An 18,112-nucleotide genomic window follows, 5' to 3' on the forward strand; every position below is an offset into this window, starting at 1 on the left:
CTTTGACTACAAAGCAAAATCCAGTGATGATGATTAGATGCATTTTAACAAAATCTAATCTTCATAAAAAAAAAGACAACTGAAAATGCCATTGATCTCCGAGCTACCTTTCTTCTTTGCATATGTTTTAAATCATATTTTGAGGTCATTATATAACTGTTTTTTTAAGCACAAAGAGACCAGGGTTGAAGAGATTATGTTGCGCAATCAGACTTCACATTAAATGCTGTCAGAAGCAAATCCTATATTTTTTCCCTCTCATGCATGAATTATTGATACTGTGAGTATGATACCACTTATAATGAAAAAGTAATACTACTCTTGAATAAAGCATTTTAGCGCATTGATCACAAGACCTAAAACTACAGACACTTGCTGATGCTGGTCAGAACACTTTAGATATTTTTTTTTCCCTTACAGGATGGAATTTTTATCAAGGTTCAACTCCTGCTGGTTTGCCTGCAGAATTTATGATTAACCTTTTTTTTTTTTTAACAGTGTGGGATCTGTTACAGTAAATACAGTTTCGCCCCTGGATAGCCTTTGCCTTTTGAATCATTTACCTTTTTAAAGATTAATAAGGTTGTTTCAATGATTGGAAAGTTGGGTTTTGCACTTGATTTGCTAAAAATCGCAGTTGAGCACAATCTAAACCACCTCCTGCTCCAGCACACATTTTCTTTTCCCTCCTTTTTGTCTGTTTATGCAGCTAAGAGAAAATGAAAAAAAAGGGCAAAAGTGTTTTGAAAGGCATAACTGACTGACCGGCAGTGTTTTATCCCCCTCTTGCTCTTTGTCTATGGAGTCTGAAGGTACACTAAATGTGCCTTCCACCCACTCCACTCAACCACCGAACCACTATGTGAATCATGCTTTATCTTTAGTACCAATTTTCATTTTTTTGTTTGCCTGTGCCCCGTTGGCTTCACACATGCAAACACACACATGCAGCAACAGCTGAGTGGGAAGTATTTGATGCATTTGCTAGAATTTCCACGGCACGCAGAAGAATCCCTGACTACACTGTCCATTAATGTGATGTATTTGTGCAAGCTCTTGTCGACTTCTCCCTTCCCCTCTGTTTCTATTCTTGCTGTCTTAGACAAATCAGCCCCGTAATCGTTGTTATTCCCATTCCACAGAATCACATGAAGTTGTTCCAATCGCACTTCAAATATTTGTTTTCTAAAAGAAAAAGAAAAAAGAAAAAAAATGTTTATAAAGCCAACATTGAAGCCCCCCTACCCCCTCCCGCCTCCTCTTCACTCTCTTGAAAACTCTTTAGGCTTTTCCAGCTGAGCGATTCAGGCTGAGGCGGGCGCAACCGCACTAGAGTGGAAGTCAAGTCGTGCTGGACTGGCGTGATAACCGGTTGCAACTAAAGGAACACCTGATTTGCACTAAATCATGCGTCTCCATGATGGAATATGTTGATCGCTAAAGTTGACTCTGGATTGTTAGTTTTCGGCTCTTTGCGAGGCATGGCTTTCCTTTTAACTTGCTCATTCCTGTTTTGGTGAGTAACTCTTCTTCTCTGCACGCGCTCGCACTTTACGCACGGCAAAAGCGGCTCGCGCACATAGAACCATTTATGGAAAACTCTGCCTTTCTTTTAACCATTTGTTTTGTTGAAAAAAGAAACAAACAAAACATGTGACTGGTGTTTGTGTGATTAGTTACAGCACGATCAGTGTTTGGGGAAATCAGAACAGTGACACCAGTATCTACTTGGATAACATCACGCGGATCCTGGATAGACTGCTGGATGGGTATGACAACCGTCTCCGACCTGGATTTGGAGGTATATGTTAATAACTGAGTTTTTGAACATACATTTATCCCCACTTTTTTTAAACAACTATATTTGGAATCCTTTCCGACGGAGAAATAGTTTTCCTCTGGTACATGCGCGCGTCTTTTTTCATGTATTCTCTGCGCTGCAACTGAAAGAAAAAGCATTCAAAATAGATAATTTAAAAAATAAAACACACATTCTTCTTTTCCAAAAATCCTCAGCTAACTAAAGTCATTTTTATTTGTTTTTAGTAATCTAGTTACATGATCATTTAGTGCATTATTGCATTAAATGGATTACATCTTTTTTATATATATATTTTTTGAGCACACTGCCTTTCATAATCCATTTTTTGATTATAGAAAATGTACTTATTGCTCTCCTGCAGGGCCTGTCACAGAGGTTAAAACAGACATATTTGTCACCAGCTTTGGACCTGTATCAGATGTGGAGATGGTATGTTGTCCATGCTTTATAACTGGCTTGAGAAATGATGCAATGATGAGGAAAAATAATGTATGATTTCCCAGGAAAGCAGTGCAAACATAGTATTTAACTCATGCTTCTCTTTGCCTTCATTATTCCAACGTTTGGGCAGGATGTCATTAGTACAGCTTAGGACTTTAATCTGGTTGACAATCCTCGACCATGAGAGAGAGAGGAATAAGGATGATGTTGGGATGGGCTGGTTATTCCTGCCATGGGATAGGCTGATTGATGTATGCCTTTTGAGCTCTGCACTGTGAAGGCTTTAGATATTGTTTGACAGCCTGCAAAAACTCTGTTATACTGATTGCAGTTGTGTTGATAAGCATGTAAACAGCCCTTAAAGTCCATCAGTTTGATGAGAAGTCAGAGTTGAAGCATGACAGGCTTTATTTTAAACCGTAAAAAAAAATCAGCTTTAGTTGAATTCACTTATTTCTTTGTCTTTTAGCTGTTGTGTGAATTTATAACATATTCAGGCTTGATGGTGGAATTACTTTATTTTTCTCTTGTGATCAATAAAAGTAGAACTTCTGTGCAGTGAAAGCCATTGTGGAATAGTCGGCAGAGAAACTTGGGGAAAAAAATTACAAACACAAACAAACCCAAAATACCCACAGAACACCTTGTATTGGCCAAACACAACAATGTTCCATCAAAATCATAGCTCAAAAACCCATCTGCTGGTCTCTCCAGGGGTACTAGATGATGAAGGCAGATCAGGAGCAGAGACATCTGATAGATTCAGTAAGTCGACTTTTGACCAAAGCTTCTCTTTGCAGGAATATACCATGGATGTGTTCTTTCGTCAAACATGGATCGATGAACGGCTAAAATTTGATGGTCCAATCGAGATCTTGCGGCTCAACAACCTGATGGTCAGCAAGATCTGGACCCCTGACACCTTTTTCCGGAATGGCAAGAGGTCGATTTCTCACAACATGACCACCCCCAACAAGCTGTTTCGCATTATGCAGAACGGAACAATCCTCTACACCATGAGGTAACACTGCTGGACACACAGGTCCAAACCCAGCCAAGACGAGAATAGAGCACAGACCTGGAAAGCAAATCTGATAAATATCCATCCAAGATTGTGCACAGACGTGAAAAGAAATGCAGAGAACCATTCCAGAAACATAGAAAAATGCCATGTGTTGTTGAAAAAAGGCCTTGAAAAGAATTCAAACCAACTGTACTCCTGCTCTGTTCCAAAATAAGACAATGAGGAAAAAAGAGGAAACACATAAATCATTAATTTTTAATACAAGATTCTATACACTCAAAAAACGTTCACTTTGAATGAACATAAAAAAATTATGGAAAGGATTTCCACATGATTAGATTGCGTTACGTGAACAAAAATGAATCATGTTGGTCCTACTTAATTTATTTAGGTTGGCTCAACTTAATGTAATTAGGTTGGGTCAACTTAATGTATTTAGGTTCAAACTAATAAATTTAAGTTGATTCAATTTAAATAGAGCAGTTGCACCCAACTTTAAATTGATATTGTTGCTCACTCTAAAAAGAAAAAAGTTGATCCAATTTAATTGAATCACTTCAATTGGTCACACCTAAGTAAATTAAGTTTATTTAAGTTGAATTTCTATTTATTTCTTTAATTTTATTTATTCATCTGTAATTGATATGTTGTTCCAAAGTTACAACCAATGGGTCTTTTAATTTTCACATCAAAGACATGAATTACCCAGCAAAGTCCATCACAAGACAGGAGCTCAATTACCGCGAACTCTGTGTTAAGTATTGGAACATTAACAGTTTGCCACACAAGGGGGTTGGTCATCATCCTCTACCAAACTTTAACTCATGGTGCAAAAAAAAATAAACATAACAGGTTAAATCACTAGTTAAAACAGAGTAAAACAGCTAGACAATAAAACCCATGGACAAAAACTCACACTTAGACCCCAATCTGCCCAGATAGACAAAGAAAATGGTATCCCACAATTCCTTGCGATTACTAATGCATCCAATGTAATGGTATCATGTTGGATCAACGTGATTGAAATTAGTAACTTTTAAATGGATTATTTTTATGTACAATCGACATGATTCATTCACGTAAGATTTACAAACATAAAATTTTCTGGTTGAAATGACAAGTTACTTTTTCGTTAACTTAATTGGCTGGTAATTTCCTTTTTTTGAGTGTAGGTGGATCACGTTTTTGAGACTCCCCCCCAAACAAAAACAATTTTTTTTTAAATAACTTATAAATGATATATGTACACCAATATATTTAAGAATATTTAGATTATACAGAATGTTGGTGGGGGTCCAATTTTAAAAAAAAAAGCAGTGATAGAACTTTAAAGAGAAATTTATCATAGGTTTAACACAGCTAAATTAAATCAATATTTACTTTTTTTTAAACAAATAAAAACATCAGTACATAAACTAAATACACTCGCTGTTAAAGATCTGCTCTGATCAACTTTTGATCTATTTTAAGTGTTTACAGTGGTCTTTTCAATTCAATTAAATTCAATTTTATTTGTATAGCCCAAAATCACAACAACAGTCGTCTCGATGGGCTTTGTGTGGATAAATATAGGGTAAACATAAAATAAAAATGATCATGAATACATACAATTCAATAGAAAAATTCTAAACTGAACTAACTAAACTAAACTGGGCATCCCTGCCCTTAGACCCCCCTTCGCGGTAAGAAAAAACTAAAAAAAAAACGGATACCGGAAAAAACAAAGAAACCTCAGGGGTGTCCACATGAAGGAGGGATCCTCCCCCAGGATGGACAGGCGATGCAAGAACTCATAGGCTACGTTCACACTGCAGGGCTTAATGCTCAATTCGGAATTTTTGAAAAAATCCGATTTTTTTGCAAGAACTTTTGTGATCTACAGTGTGACCGTGAAACGACGCAGAGTTGACCCGCATGCGCAGAAGAGTACTCAACAGTGAACGACGTCACTCGTTGTTTGCGGAAATAGCTAACATTAACATGGATGTCAACAACAGTGTTGTCAACAGCGGAGCTCTTTTTTCATTAATAAATTTATTTCACAAAGGAGCCAGCACAATAACAATCTTCTCATTTTTAAGAAGGCATTGGAGCCGGGATCATCTGTACCCACTGTTGTGGAATGGGAATGTGTATGTGTTAGGGCCACGCGCACGCGCGTTTGTGTAAGAGAGAGAAGAGCGCGTGCAGCGGGAGAGAATGGGGGGGGGGGGGGGGAGTGTGGGCGCGCATTCATGTTGTGTGTTACGGAGGAAGGACAACGGTAATAAAAGAAGGTTTCCCCCAAAATAAATGCTATGGACTCTTTATTAACCCGTTCTGGAGAATCCTGGAGAATCTAAGGATCAGAACAAGGAGGGGGAGGCGGAGGATCCGCCTTGAGCCCCCCGCGCTTCTGACCACGGTCGGAAAGGGGAGAAAGAAAAAAAAAAGTAATCGCGGGAAATGTTCAACACCATGCTCGGCCATTTAGCTGGAAATTTTTTCAAAAACCGCCTGGTTGCGATAAGAGCCCTGGAGTTTGGCCTGAATAGAGCTGTCACCCCAAATAATAATCCAATCGGTGAGCTCGCTTCCCTTCCACTGACTGATCTCAGCAGCCTCGTCCGCCATGGTTGCTGTTTATGTTCTCGTTCCCGCCTATTTCAACGCAGAATGATGACGTCTGTTGCGTATCGATGACGTACGATTCGGATTCAGGTGGCCTGGCCGGTCAGACGGCGGTCGCAATTGAAAAGATCGGATACGTTTCGGATTCAGGATGGCATACCCAAGTGGCCCTGGTCGCATTTGAAAAGATTGGATCTGTGTTGTTAAGACTGTCATGAAAAGATCGGATTTGGGTTGCATAGGGGCAAAAAAATCGGAATTGGGTTGTTTCAGCCTGCAGTGTGAACGTAGCCATAGAGAAGAATTACCTTATCAAACTCTACAACTGCATATTTAAAGTCCAGCAGACGAGCTTCATCCAGATGGTCTTTTAATGATGATTATGCCGTTTTAGCCAGAATCAAAACGTTTTTTTTTTTTATTTTAAAGAAATATTACATAAATACATTTTTTCAAACAGCGTTTTTTCATCTGCTCCTGATTCACAGCTATGTGGATTAAAAAATACTCAAAAATGCAATTTTGATCTTAATATTCTTTATTTATATCCTCCATCATCAGAAAAATGCCACAAGAAAGTGTTAAAAAAAAAACACCAAAAGCAATTTCATCAAAGTGGGTCTTTAAGCCTATCCTGCAGTCCTTTTCACCCGGTCACCTGGTCCTATTAAATGGTTTTTACTCCACTAAATGAAGCCACTCCGTCGAGGTTTGTTTACATTGCCGAACCAAGTGATTCGGGCCGCGAGGCGGTCTAGCAATGATCTATCGTGAGAACTGGAGGATAGCGACTGTGACTGCACCTGTGCTTGGATTCTTTGAATCATTAGTCTGTCAATTCTCTGGATCAACTTCAGCTATCGTTGCCACCATCTATCGCCCACCTAAACCCAAAAAGGAGTTTATCTCTAACTTTTAAGATTTTTTGACACACCTCTCCCTACTCTCAACAAACATAACACTTCTGGGTAACTTTAATATCCACATGGACAAAACCAACAATTCAACTACCAAAGATGTCATATCCTGTTTGGACAGTTTTGGTATTCATCAACACATCAATTCCCACCCACACCAAAGGACATATTTTGGACCTTGTCTGCTGCTCTGGTGTCTTGCCAAATGCCTGCAAAGTGGATGCCCTTCCTCTCTCTGACCACTCCCTAGTAACCTTCAATGTCAATATTGCATCCACTGGATCACCCCTCCACACACCTGATGAACTTGTCTCACATTATAATGACAATCTTCAAAGCATCCTGGATATCCATGCTCCACCTGGTTTACCCCCTCCCTCAGACAACTAAAAGTTAAAGGACGTGGACTGGAAAGACTGTACAAAAAACTGGTCTCTCCATACACACGGACATGTACATCAGTCACCTCTCCCACTATAAGGACTCCATCTCTAAACCCAATTCAGCATACTACTCCACTTTAATAAACACATGTGAAGGGAATTCTAAGGCCCTCTTTTCTCTCTTTTCCAAAAATCACACAGCCTACGAACCAACTACCAACCCATCTGTACACCTCGGACTTCTATGACACCTTGGCTTCCTTGTTCAGCGCAAAAATAGAGAACATCCATCAGGAACTATTAGTAAATCCTGGCTCTGATCCAGCTCCCTCATTCCTGTTGGACCCACATCACTCATTTTCATAATTTTCTCTACCATCAGTCAACGAAATTGCTGAGCTAATTAAACATTCTAAATCCTCTACCAGTCAACTTGATCCACTTCCTACAGTTCTGGTCAAAGCTACTCCTCCCTCCCTGTCCCCTCTTATCACCAATGTTATTCAGTCTTCGCTCACCACTGGAATTGTTCCCTCTCCTCTCACAAAGGCTGCTGTCACTCCTATTCTCAAAATAAAAAGGGATTAGACCCCTCCCACCTCAACAATTTCCACCCCATTTCTAGTCTTCCATTCATCTCCCAAATCCTTGAAAAAACTGTTGCAGAACAACTTCGCATGCATCTCTCTCAGAATAACCTATATGAACAATTCCAGTCTGGCTTCCGTCCCCTTCACAGCACAGAAAAACGGCTCTCCTCAAAATCTCCAATGATCCCCTCCTTGCTGCTGACTCCGGCCTACTCTCCATCCTCCACCTACCTGATTTGAGCTCAGCCTTCGATACAATCTCTCACACCATCCTCCTAGACCAGGGGTGGGCAATTCCAGGCCTCGAGGGCCGGTGTGTCTGCATGATTTCCAGATAGTCTTGCCCTACTCATGGCTGATTACCTGGTTCAGGTGTGTCCAGCCAATAATCTTGCCCTACTCATGGCTGATTACCTGGTTCAGGTGTGTCCAGCCAATTAGAACATGCCAGAGCAGGGTATGCTGGAAAACATGCAGGAATGCGGCCCTCAGTGCCCACCTCTGTCCTAGACAGACTGTCCGCCATAGGTGTCAGTAGCATACCCCTCAACTGGTTCCACTCTTACCTATCTGGTTGCACCCAATGTATTCAATTAAAAATATTCACTTCCCACACAGCTCCTGTCAACACAGGTGTGCCCCAGGGCAGTGTCCTTGGACCCCTGTTATTTATCATTTACCTTCTCCCTCTTGGTCAGATCCTCCGTAAATACAAGATTCACTTGCATTGTTATGCAGACGACACTAAATGCATTGTTTAGTTTCCTAAAACTAAACAATGATAAAACTAAACTACTCCTGATTGGCACTAAATCCATTTTAAATAAGCGTCCAGAACTTCTCCATTCATTCCCTTTGAAAACTCCTCCATTTCCCCCTCCCCTCATCTTCGACAGCACCCTCTCCTTCACATCATACATCAATAACATCATCCGATCTGCCTATTTTCACCTTCGCAGCATCCGTTGTCTTCGCCCTTTCCTCAGTCCTCATTCCACAGCCGTCCTGGTGCACAGTCTTGTCACTTCCCACCTGGATTACTGCAACTCCTTCTTTTTGGTTTACCACAACAAACTCCACGAAAACTACAACATCTTCAGAATTCAGCTGCCAGAATTATCTGTCAAACACCTTCCATCCAACACTTCACACCTGTTCTGCAGCAGCTCCATTGGCTACCAATCACAGGCCGAATTACATACAAAATACTTCTCCTGACTTTTAAATCCATCCACAACCTTGCTCCCCTTATATCTATCAGATCTTGTTCATGTCGCCACACCCACCCGTATACCCAAAGAATAAACCAAAAAAGTGTTGAAAATCTACCTAACTAAAACAAAACTAAAACGTTGGATTTAAATGCATAACATGTTTAGTTTAGAGTCTAAACTAGGAGTTGGCAACCTTTACCACTCAAAGAGCCATTTGAATCTGTTTCCCAAAGAAATTAATACACAGGGAGCCGCAACAGCCTTTGGAAAACCCGGTGTTTCCAGTGAATGGCATAATTTCACTCGTTTTTAAAGTTTGTGAATAGATATAAATAAATTATTTAATGGGTTCCGATGAGAACTATTTCCCAAGAGGCCACAAAACTAACAAATATGTCATAATTAATCAGCAGTTAATCCACTTCTCCAAAAGATTTTTTGTCAACAAACATTTTTTTTTCTCATCTGGATCAGGATGTTTTTGGGCAAAGCTGCGTGTTTATTCTGGGATGTCTCGCCACATTTGAGACTTTGTTGTTTGCTAATTCCTCATTACATATTGACGATACTGGTAAAGTTGTTAAAAGCAAACAAATCTGCTCAGTTGCCATTAAACGTACTGTTGTCTTCAGGAACTTCAGTTTTCTCAAAATCCTCAATCGTTGTCCCACCTGGGTCGGAACATTGTTGGAATTACACGCCGTGTCGTGGCGGTGACACAGGTCGACAGTCACATAGAACTTTACTTAGAGAATGTCTACATTTAGATGTTTTTTATTTTTTAAACCTAATACTCAGCCCGTTAGTTTTTTGTTTTGTTTATAATTATTTTTAAGAACCTTTCCTGTTTACTGCTTGCCGACCGTAGTCGTCATCACAGAGGGGCAGCTCCAAGGACGGGCAGCTCGCCTGGTTCAGACCTGCTCCTGGTTCAGACCTGCTCCTGGTTCAGACCTGCTCCTGGTTCAGATCTGCTCCTGGTTCAGACCTGCTCCTGGTTCAGACCTGCTCCTGGTTCAGACCTGCTCCTGGTTCAGACCTGCTCCTGGTTCAGACCTGCTCCTGGTTCAGACCTGCTCCTGGTTCAGACCTGCTCCTGGTTCAGATCTGCTCCTGGTTCAGACCTGCTCCTGGTTCAGACCTGCTCCTGGTTCAGACCTGCTCCTGGTTCAGACCTGCTCACAAAAATATTTGTGTATTTGTTAAAGACCCACTCCGATTATTTATTTATTTTAAAAGTGTTCCCAGTGGTCTTTTCATTATGTTTATGACATTTTTAGACAAAATTAAAATATAACCTTCGTCATTTTCTAGGACTTAGTTTCTGCTGCGTGGCAGGACTTCATTAGAAATTCAACTTTGAATTGTGGGTTGGACTGTTGGCGTGGAATGAGCCCGCTTCCAATTTTCATCATCCCATTAATCACACTCTTTCCCACTAATATACAGCCTCTTACAACTCCAACCCAAAATGGCGAGCAATCTTGGTGCTAACCAGTCGTACAGTTTGGAGCCAGATTCCAGCTAAGAGGAGAAAAACAAAGACGAACACGGATCTATTTGTCTACAAGTGGATGAATCAGAATGGAGCGGAGCGGGGAGCTTATGTCCCGTTGATTGAGATTTAATGTTACAGATACAAGCTTTTCTAAATGGCATTTTTCCATCCACTCCTGATTCACAACAATTTAAATAAAGAAACAGTCAGAAATGCAGTTTTAATCTAAATTTTCTTTGTAAATGTTCTCCAAGAGAAAAATGCAATACATTCATGTTAAAAACACCATTTTAATTGGCGTGGGTTTTTGAGAAAATAGATTTTGTCTGTGCTTTTGGTTTTGCCTTAAATTCAAGAAAGGTTTTCAAAATATTCCCTCTGAAAAAAAAACAAAAAAAACAACAGCATATAAAAATAACTAAAGAATAGCCATGTAAATAAATAGTTTTCAGGTGTGGTAAAGTAGGAGTTTAGCTTTGAAGGCCTTAAAGTTGATATATTGTGCTTTATAAAAGAAGAAATAATATGTCAAAACCTTTGAAACATTGACATTTTGTTTGTTTTAAGAAATCCCCCATATGGATCTTTAAAAAGATAAATGCTATCACTTGCAGCCATTACTAAGCTAGAGTCAGTATCTAAAGCTAGCCCTTATATCTCCTCTTCTTCATTCTGTCAGATTAACTATAAATGCAGAGTGTCCTATGCGTCTGATGAACTTCCCGATGGATGGACATGCCTGCCCACTCAAGTTTGGGAGCTGTGAGTGTGTTTTCTCTTAAGCCGCGCTGCGTTGACAGATGGTGTCACTCTCAAGTCATCACTGTGTCACACTTTAACTGACCATCTGACAAGACATCTTCGACGTGTTTTAAAGCTTGAAATCAAGAATGCAGCACTTTGGGGATTTAAAAATACAGTAAACACGCTGCTTCAACAGCATGTTGACTTATTTATTCGAATGTTTGTTTATTTATTTGGTTTCTTATTTATAAAGCTCGGAAACACATAAAAGTTTAACACGTAGAAGCCTCAAGTGGCAAAATGAATTTCTGAATGTCTATCTAAATTAAATCTGTTTGGAAAATGAGGGGCGTCCACAAAGGTCTTGCTTGTTTGTGTTTAGATGCTTACCCAATCAGCGAGATTGTGTACACATGGAAGAAGGGACCTTCGTCGTCTGTTGAAGTTCCACAGGAGTCTTCCAGTTTGTTACAGTATGACCTAATAGGTCAGACTGTATCGAGTGAGAGATTGAAATCAAACACAGGTAATTAGAAATTTACTAAACTTTTTAACAATTTGTTCAATCCATATTGATAATATATTAATATATTAATAATAATAATATATTTTATTTAATAATTATAACTTTAACTGACTTGATGTTTTATAACTTATGCATTTTGTTAAATGTTGCATTTTAATGCAATATACTTTGTGATTAAAGGTTCCGCTTTTTTCCACTTTTGTTTTTCATTTTGTAAAAGGTTAAGATTTTTCCTTTAAGGAAAGTGACATTTTATGTTGCATCTCTTGCAGGTGAATATGCCATCATGACCGTTCACTTTCATCTCCAAAGAAAAATGGGATTTTTCCTGATTCAGACGTACATTCCCTGCATAATGACTGTCATTCTGGCTCAAGTTTCCTTTTGGATTAATAAGGAATCGGTTCCTGCTCGAACTGTTTTCGGTAAGTACTCTTATGAATGTGTAAAACTCATTAAAATTGATTGCTTTCATACTATATTTACTGGTAAACAAAGGGGTTCAAACTGATAAAAAAATGTTTAACATCATTATTTTATCTTGGAAGAAAAATAATTTACAGTATTCAAAAGCAATCTTTGTGCCTTTTGCCAAAAAATTGCAACCAAATGTTCTTTCAGATAATTACGTTATCATTTATGAAGCACTGCAAAACCATTGATGGAGACTCTGTCATTGGAAAAACACAAATCATTCCACCTAATTGGCTCTAAGAAGATTAAATGTTGACTAAAGAAAAATCAAGATTAGAATCAGAGTAAAAATGAAAGCATTTTTGATTCATTTTTTTCATCATGAACAGCTGAAACTGATGTAGAAAGTTTGGTCTCTGATGTACAAATTAACAGTATTGCTCCAGGTTGGGGTAGTTATTTTATTGGTTGTTGTTCTGGGTGAGTTTATTTATTGTTGCATTTGTGTAAGTTAAGACATAAGTCAAAGTGTGTGCAGAGAGCTTCTAACAGCTAAGAAACAGAGGCTTGAAATAGAAATTCAATTCAATTCAGTTTTATTTATATAGTGCTATATTACAACACAGTTGTCTCAACGGGCTTCACTAACTGTACATAACATAAAATCAGTTAGAAAATACAAAAGCTGATTGCTAAACTAAACCACACAGACTAAACCTCACGGATGGGAATCACAAAGATGATTTTTGGGACAAGTTATATGACTGCATCTGGAGAGCAAGGAAACAACAAAAATGCTCATGGCTGCACAAGCAGACAAAATGGTTATTGAATCTTTCTGCTTAAGAATGAGAAAACTACAAGTAGTTCATGTTTGCACTCGTACTTTCCAGAACTATGAAACCTATGGGGTAAGATATCTGTCAATAAAACACGTATGCATAAATACAAAATTGTGGAAAAAAATGCAACAAAAAAAATTAATACAACATTTAGTTTTACGTTTGACATGTGTGTTTAGAGCAGTGTTTTTCAACCAGTGTGCCGTGGGAAATTGGCCTCATTAACTGATCTAAAAACATTTCCCATCTCCAGGATATCAGCTCTTTGTTCTTTCAAACAGCCCATGATAAAACACTGAGTACTTAGGAATATGAAAGATCGTAAAATACTTTTTTTTGTGTTTATTTGATTCTATTAAAGACATTTTGATAAAAATGACGGTACCACGATTTAGCCGCAGCTTCAGCTGTTTTCGGAAAAGTCCCGCCCCTTTAACTGTCTCCACCAATCATTCTTGGAGGCTTAATCACATGTCATCAGTCTGACCAATCAGAAGTGGTTAAAGTCTTCACTTCCTTGTTCCGATTTAGCTCATAAAGTCTCTCAGTTCCAACAAAAATATCAGCTAAAGCTCGTCTTCAGCGGTGTAGCTTTCAGTGGGATCCGGTATCAGACCGTGGAACAAGTGAACAAAACAATGACATCGTCTCAGCGAACAATGGGCCTTTTTTTGTTAAACGTCTTGAAACCACAACGAACACACAACAAACAGTTTTTAAATCTTCTAACTTAACTTTTATTACATCTTTTAGAAAAAAACAGCTGCAACTTCCAGCTTTTTCTGCCACATTTATCACAAAAATGCATGTGAGATTGCGGAGGGACTGTAGATCACTACAGACTATGAGTTTTTCCTTTTTTAATTTTTGGATGCTGGTGTGCCGCGGGATTTTTGTCAAGGTTAAAGTGTGCCGTGGATAAAATTTTTTTCAAAAACACTGGTTTAGAATACGACTCATTCTAGTCCTGAATACGAAATTTCATGTTACCAAATACATCACAGCGTCGGTCACAGGCAATTTGACTCCCGAAACATTGATTCAACTGAGTGAGCATGCGCTTTGGGCCTCATTTATTAAGCTTTGAAGGAATTTAACTTTTTAGAATGTTATTGATCCCTTGGTAGGGAAATTATCTTGATACCATAGCTCAGTTGAACAAAAAAACACAGATTATAACGATGTCCTGCTTCATTTTCTGTTGTTTAGCGAGAATGAACAATGCACCGGACCCGGAAGTGGTGGATAAAAAGAGCAGCAAACATCTCTCTTAGGTTTAGAAAAGGTCCATGGTCATCAAAAAAATAATAAGAGAATGGTGAAATATAATTAGAAAAACCCGAACAGGCAGCGGGATCCCCGCTTCCCTGCTGCCATTGCTCCCCCGTCTGCCCGCCGGCGGGCAGCGACAGGGTAGCTTGGGGAACTCCCTGCTATGCCAGCCAGTTTGTTCCCAGCAGGCGGGTGCGTTCATTCCAGCCCATCGACCTGTCCAGATTGGCCCAACAGTAGCCGGGACAAGCTCCAGCAGCATCAAGACCCTGAAAGGGAAACGATGGGTTAAGAAAATAGGTGAAAAATAACAAAATCAAGAAATGTAACTCGGAGCTAAAGTAGGCTTACTGGTGGCAGACTGTAGTGAAAGTTAAAAAGAAAACAATTTTTTAAAAAAAGACAGAAATGTAGGTTTTCTGATGCTACTCACGTTTTTAATGTATTTATTTCATTTGATATTTTTTCCTGCAGTAACGGTTGACTGCCATTTAGCCTAATTAGCTCAGAGTTAGCTAAGCTGTTTTTGTTTTTGTATGCTATTAGTGTTAACCAATTTTGACAGACATGCACCTTGTTAAATTATTTATTTATTTTATAGCTAATAAGCAGAGTGGCATTTCTGCTACTGCTTTCAGAGCTATTTTTCGCCACTTTTGAGTCTGAACCTATCAGCTGGTGCGTTGTTTAGACAATCAGCTGTTGATGCCTTGCTTTGACGAAATACAGTGAGTTTGCTGTGTTGGTATCTGTTTTATTCAATTTTCAACAGAGCTATGGACCAAAAGTATTCAACAACAGAAAAGTTAAACATTAAACTAAATGTTGTATTCATATTTTTTTGCAAAGTTGTGCAAGAATTATTAATTTTGTGCACAACTTTTTCTTTATAAATAAGTTTTGGTTTTGACGTGTTCCTCTTTAATCCCGAATCCAATACTGGAGTAGGCTTTTGTGATGTGCATTTCAATAAAAGTTATTTGTAATAAAATACGACTTACCAGGCTAAACACTAACACATGATGTACTTGTGTTGCTTTAATATCCACTTTTTAACTTTGATCCTATTGTAACAAAAAAAAGTAGTCAGTTTGTTTTAACATTCCGAGACTTGTTCCTCTTTCATTTGGGTAAAGTTGCACAGATTACATATATATGTGGTCATGCAAGGACTAAGAGGTTGATGCTATTTACTTGGACCTCTTCCGAGCACTCACAGGTTATGCTTGTTCACATCACATTACGCTACATTTGCCACCAAGCGCTAGCCTCGGGAGAAGAGATGTTTAGAGACAGGAAGAAAGGAATAAGAGGAACTGAGGGAGGCGATGCAGGGAAGCAAAATGACAAGAAAATGTGTGAAAGTGCATGCACATTAATATAATTTCTCATTCTGTTTTCATGAATGTGAAAAGAGAGCTAAAACAGGTTATTGTTTAGACCTTTTTGGTTCAGATGTGAGTCATTGGCCCTACAAGCTTGGAGGAACATGTATTCTAAAATCTATTTCATGAGTTTCTAAGATTCGCGATATCTGATTAGGAAAATATAACCTAGATTCTGTGGAGGATGCATGTAAAGAGAAAAGAAAAAAAAGATGTTCTACATTAAGTTATAGTGTTTTGTGTGCTGGCTTGTCAACAGCCCCTGTAAGAGTTGAGTCCCCTGAGCACAGGTCTTACAAGCTTAATTGAGAGTGGCCTAATTTGTATCTTACTTTTTTCCTATAAAAGCACATGCCCCAAGCATTCAATTTCTGTCCTGTCTTTAGACTTCATCCCCCTCTCTCCTACACTCTTTTCCCATTCTCCTGCCTCTCCTTTTTTACTTTGACAGCTGTTTTTTTCCTACATACCTCCCATCTTTTTGCAATCATTCATCTTGTTCTTGTGACTGTGACAGTCAGTGTCAGTTCGCTGTTGGAGGAGGCTGTAAACGTGGCATCTAAATACTTTTAAGTATTGGAGTGCTTTGGAAAAGCTTTTGAGACTTTATTTGGTGCATTAAATCTCTCTGTAGGCTTCAACATTATCAATGCACAGCTACAAAACACTTTTGACAAAGCGTTGTTCAAGGGCCATTTTTCCTAGAATAGATTGACACTTTGCTAATGGAATACATTGGTTTTTTTACTTCAAGAGTAAGATTTTATCATTTAGAAAAGAAATCTAATGCCAAAGTACATTTTGATGCCTTTATTTGGAGAAAAGAACAGAAAAAAATTGTGCAACACAAGCAAAAAAATATATATTTTTAAATGCTATGTGGGTGTAGGATTTACCTCAAAAACCCACTCCAACTAAACTGGTGTTTTTCTGTGTTTTTAATAGTTTTTTTTAGCATTTTCTGCATGATGGAGGATTATATATATTATATATATTAAATGTGTGTTTTTTAGTATTTCTTTTTTCAAATCTTCATGAATCAGAAGCACGTAATAACTCGTAGTTTGAAAAAAAAGTTCTCAGTTGGGTTGCAGCAACTTTTTCAAAACTGATGCTGAGGAATGGAGCCTCCCATCTCCGTTTTGTTGCATCCACTTAAAGATAAATTGATCCATGTTTGTCTTTTCTTCCATAGTCTGAGCTGGCTTCTGGCTCTAAACTGTACAATTGAATAGCTTTAATATTTCTCGACACTTTTGTTGCACTGCTAATGTTAGGTTGTGGTTGTCAGGGGCTGTAAGCTAGAGTAAGCGAGTATAAATAAAGGGATATCAGCAGAGGGTTACTTCCGTGCCAACGGTCTTGTCTGCAACTTTAAAGCAAATTTTGAATGAATTCCTGCCACTCAGCAGAAACTATGTCCTTGAAAACAACACAGTTTTTGCATAATCATATTTAAAAGACCACCGGGAACGCTTTCACAATAGGTAAAAATAGTGTTGGAGTGGGACTTTAAGTTAAAAACATTGTACTGTAGATATTCTAGTGAGCATGTGATTAATTAGTGGATCATTAGATAGTAGCATTAGCAGGAATTTAAGATTTATGCTTTATGAGACATGAGTTCTGAGGTGTGGGTGGGACTACCCCCGCCTTCCCTGTTGCTGAAAGCTCTCTGTTTACATGCTATCTTGCTAGTTTACAGCCCCTCTCAACCACAACCTGAAATTACAGGTGCAACAAAAATGGTGAGTGATATCAGAGCCATCCAGCTTTTCAGTTTTGAGCCAGATGCCAGTTCAGACGAGGTAAACAAAGACGTATATGGATTCATTTGTCTGCAAGTGGATGCAATGGAATTGGGGCAGAACAGGGAGATTGTGGCACACCCATTGTATCTGCAACATCCCAAGTACAATCTTTTTCAATTGTACTTGAAATCTTTTAATCTTGTTTTTGTCTGCTACCGATTCACAATGATTTGAATACTAAAATAAAATAAAAAAAAATCAAAAATGCAATTTTAGGCTTGAATTTCTTCATAGTCTACATCAGTGTTTTTCAACCAGTGTGCCGCGGCACACTAGTGTGCCGTGGGAGATGGTCAAGTGTGCCGTGGGAAATTGCCCTCATTAACTGAAAAACTAAACATTTCCCATCTCCAGGATTTCAGCTCTCTGTTCATCCAAACAGGCCCTGATAAAACACTGAGGAGTTAGGAATATAAAAGATCGTAAAATACTTTTTCTTTGCGTTTATTTTATTTTATTAAAGACATTTTGATAAGAATGACGTACCGCGATTCAGCTGCAACTCCGGCTGTATTTTGGAAAAGTCCCGTCCTTTTAACTGTCTCCACCAATCATTCTTGGGGAGCTTAATCACATGTCATCAGTCTGACCAATCAGAAGTGGTTAAAGTCTTCACTTC

At 38.7% G+C, this 18,112-nt stretch overlaps 1 protein-coding gene across 2 annotated transcripts in view; it reads left to right on the top strand.

Annotated features, from left to right (window-relative positions):
* Window positions 1-856: 856 nt before the first annotated feature.
* The window catches only part of LOC101166926 (gamma-aminobutyric acid receptor subunit alpha-6-like), a 38,762-nt gene continuing 21,506 nt past the window's right edge, over window positions 857-18,112 (top strand). The window contains exons 1-7 of one of the 2 annotated variants that reach the window (XM_023962604.1): window positions 860-1,516; window positions 1,677-1,801; window positions 2,184-2,251; window positions 3,064-3,284; window positions 11,179-11,261; window positions 11,626-11,769; window positions 12,042-12,194. In XM_023962604.1, the coding sequence (XP_023818372.1) occupies window positions 1,428-1,516; window positions 1,677-1,801; window positions 2,184-2,251; window positions 3,064-3,284; window positions 11,179-11,261; window positions 11,626-11,769; window positions 12,042-12,194 (883 nt within the window). In that variant the 5' untranslated portion in view covers window positions 860-1,427. Of the gene's footprint in view, window positions 1,517-1,676; window positions 1,802-2,183; window positions 2,252-3,063; window positions 3,285-11,178; window positions 11,262-11,625; window positions 11,770-12,041; window positions 12,195-18,112 lie in introns of both variants that reach the window. The other variant, XM_023962605.1, reaches the window with a different exon arrangement.

This window comes from Oryzias latipes, chromosome 14 (assembly GCF_002234675.1).
Source record: "Oryzias latipes chromosome 14, ASM223467v1".
In the NCBI taxonomy this organism is placed as follows: Eukaryota; Metazoa; Chordata; class Actinopteri; order Beloniformes; family Adrianichthyidae; genus Oryzias; species Oryzias latipes.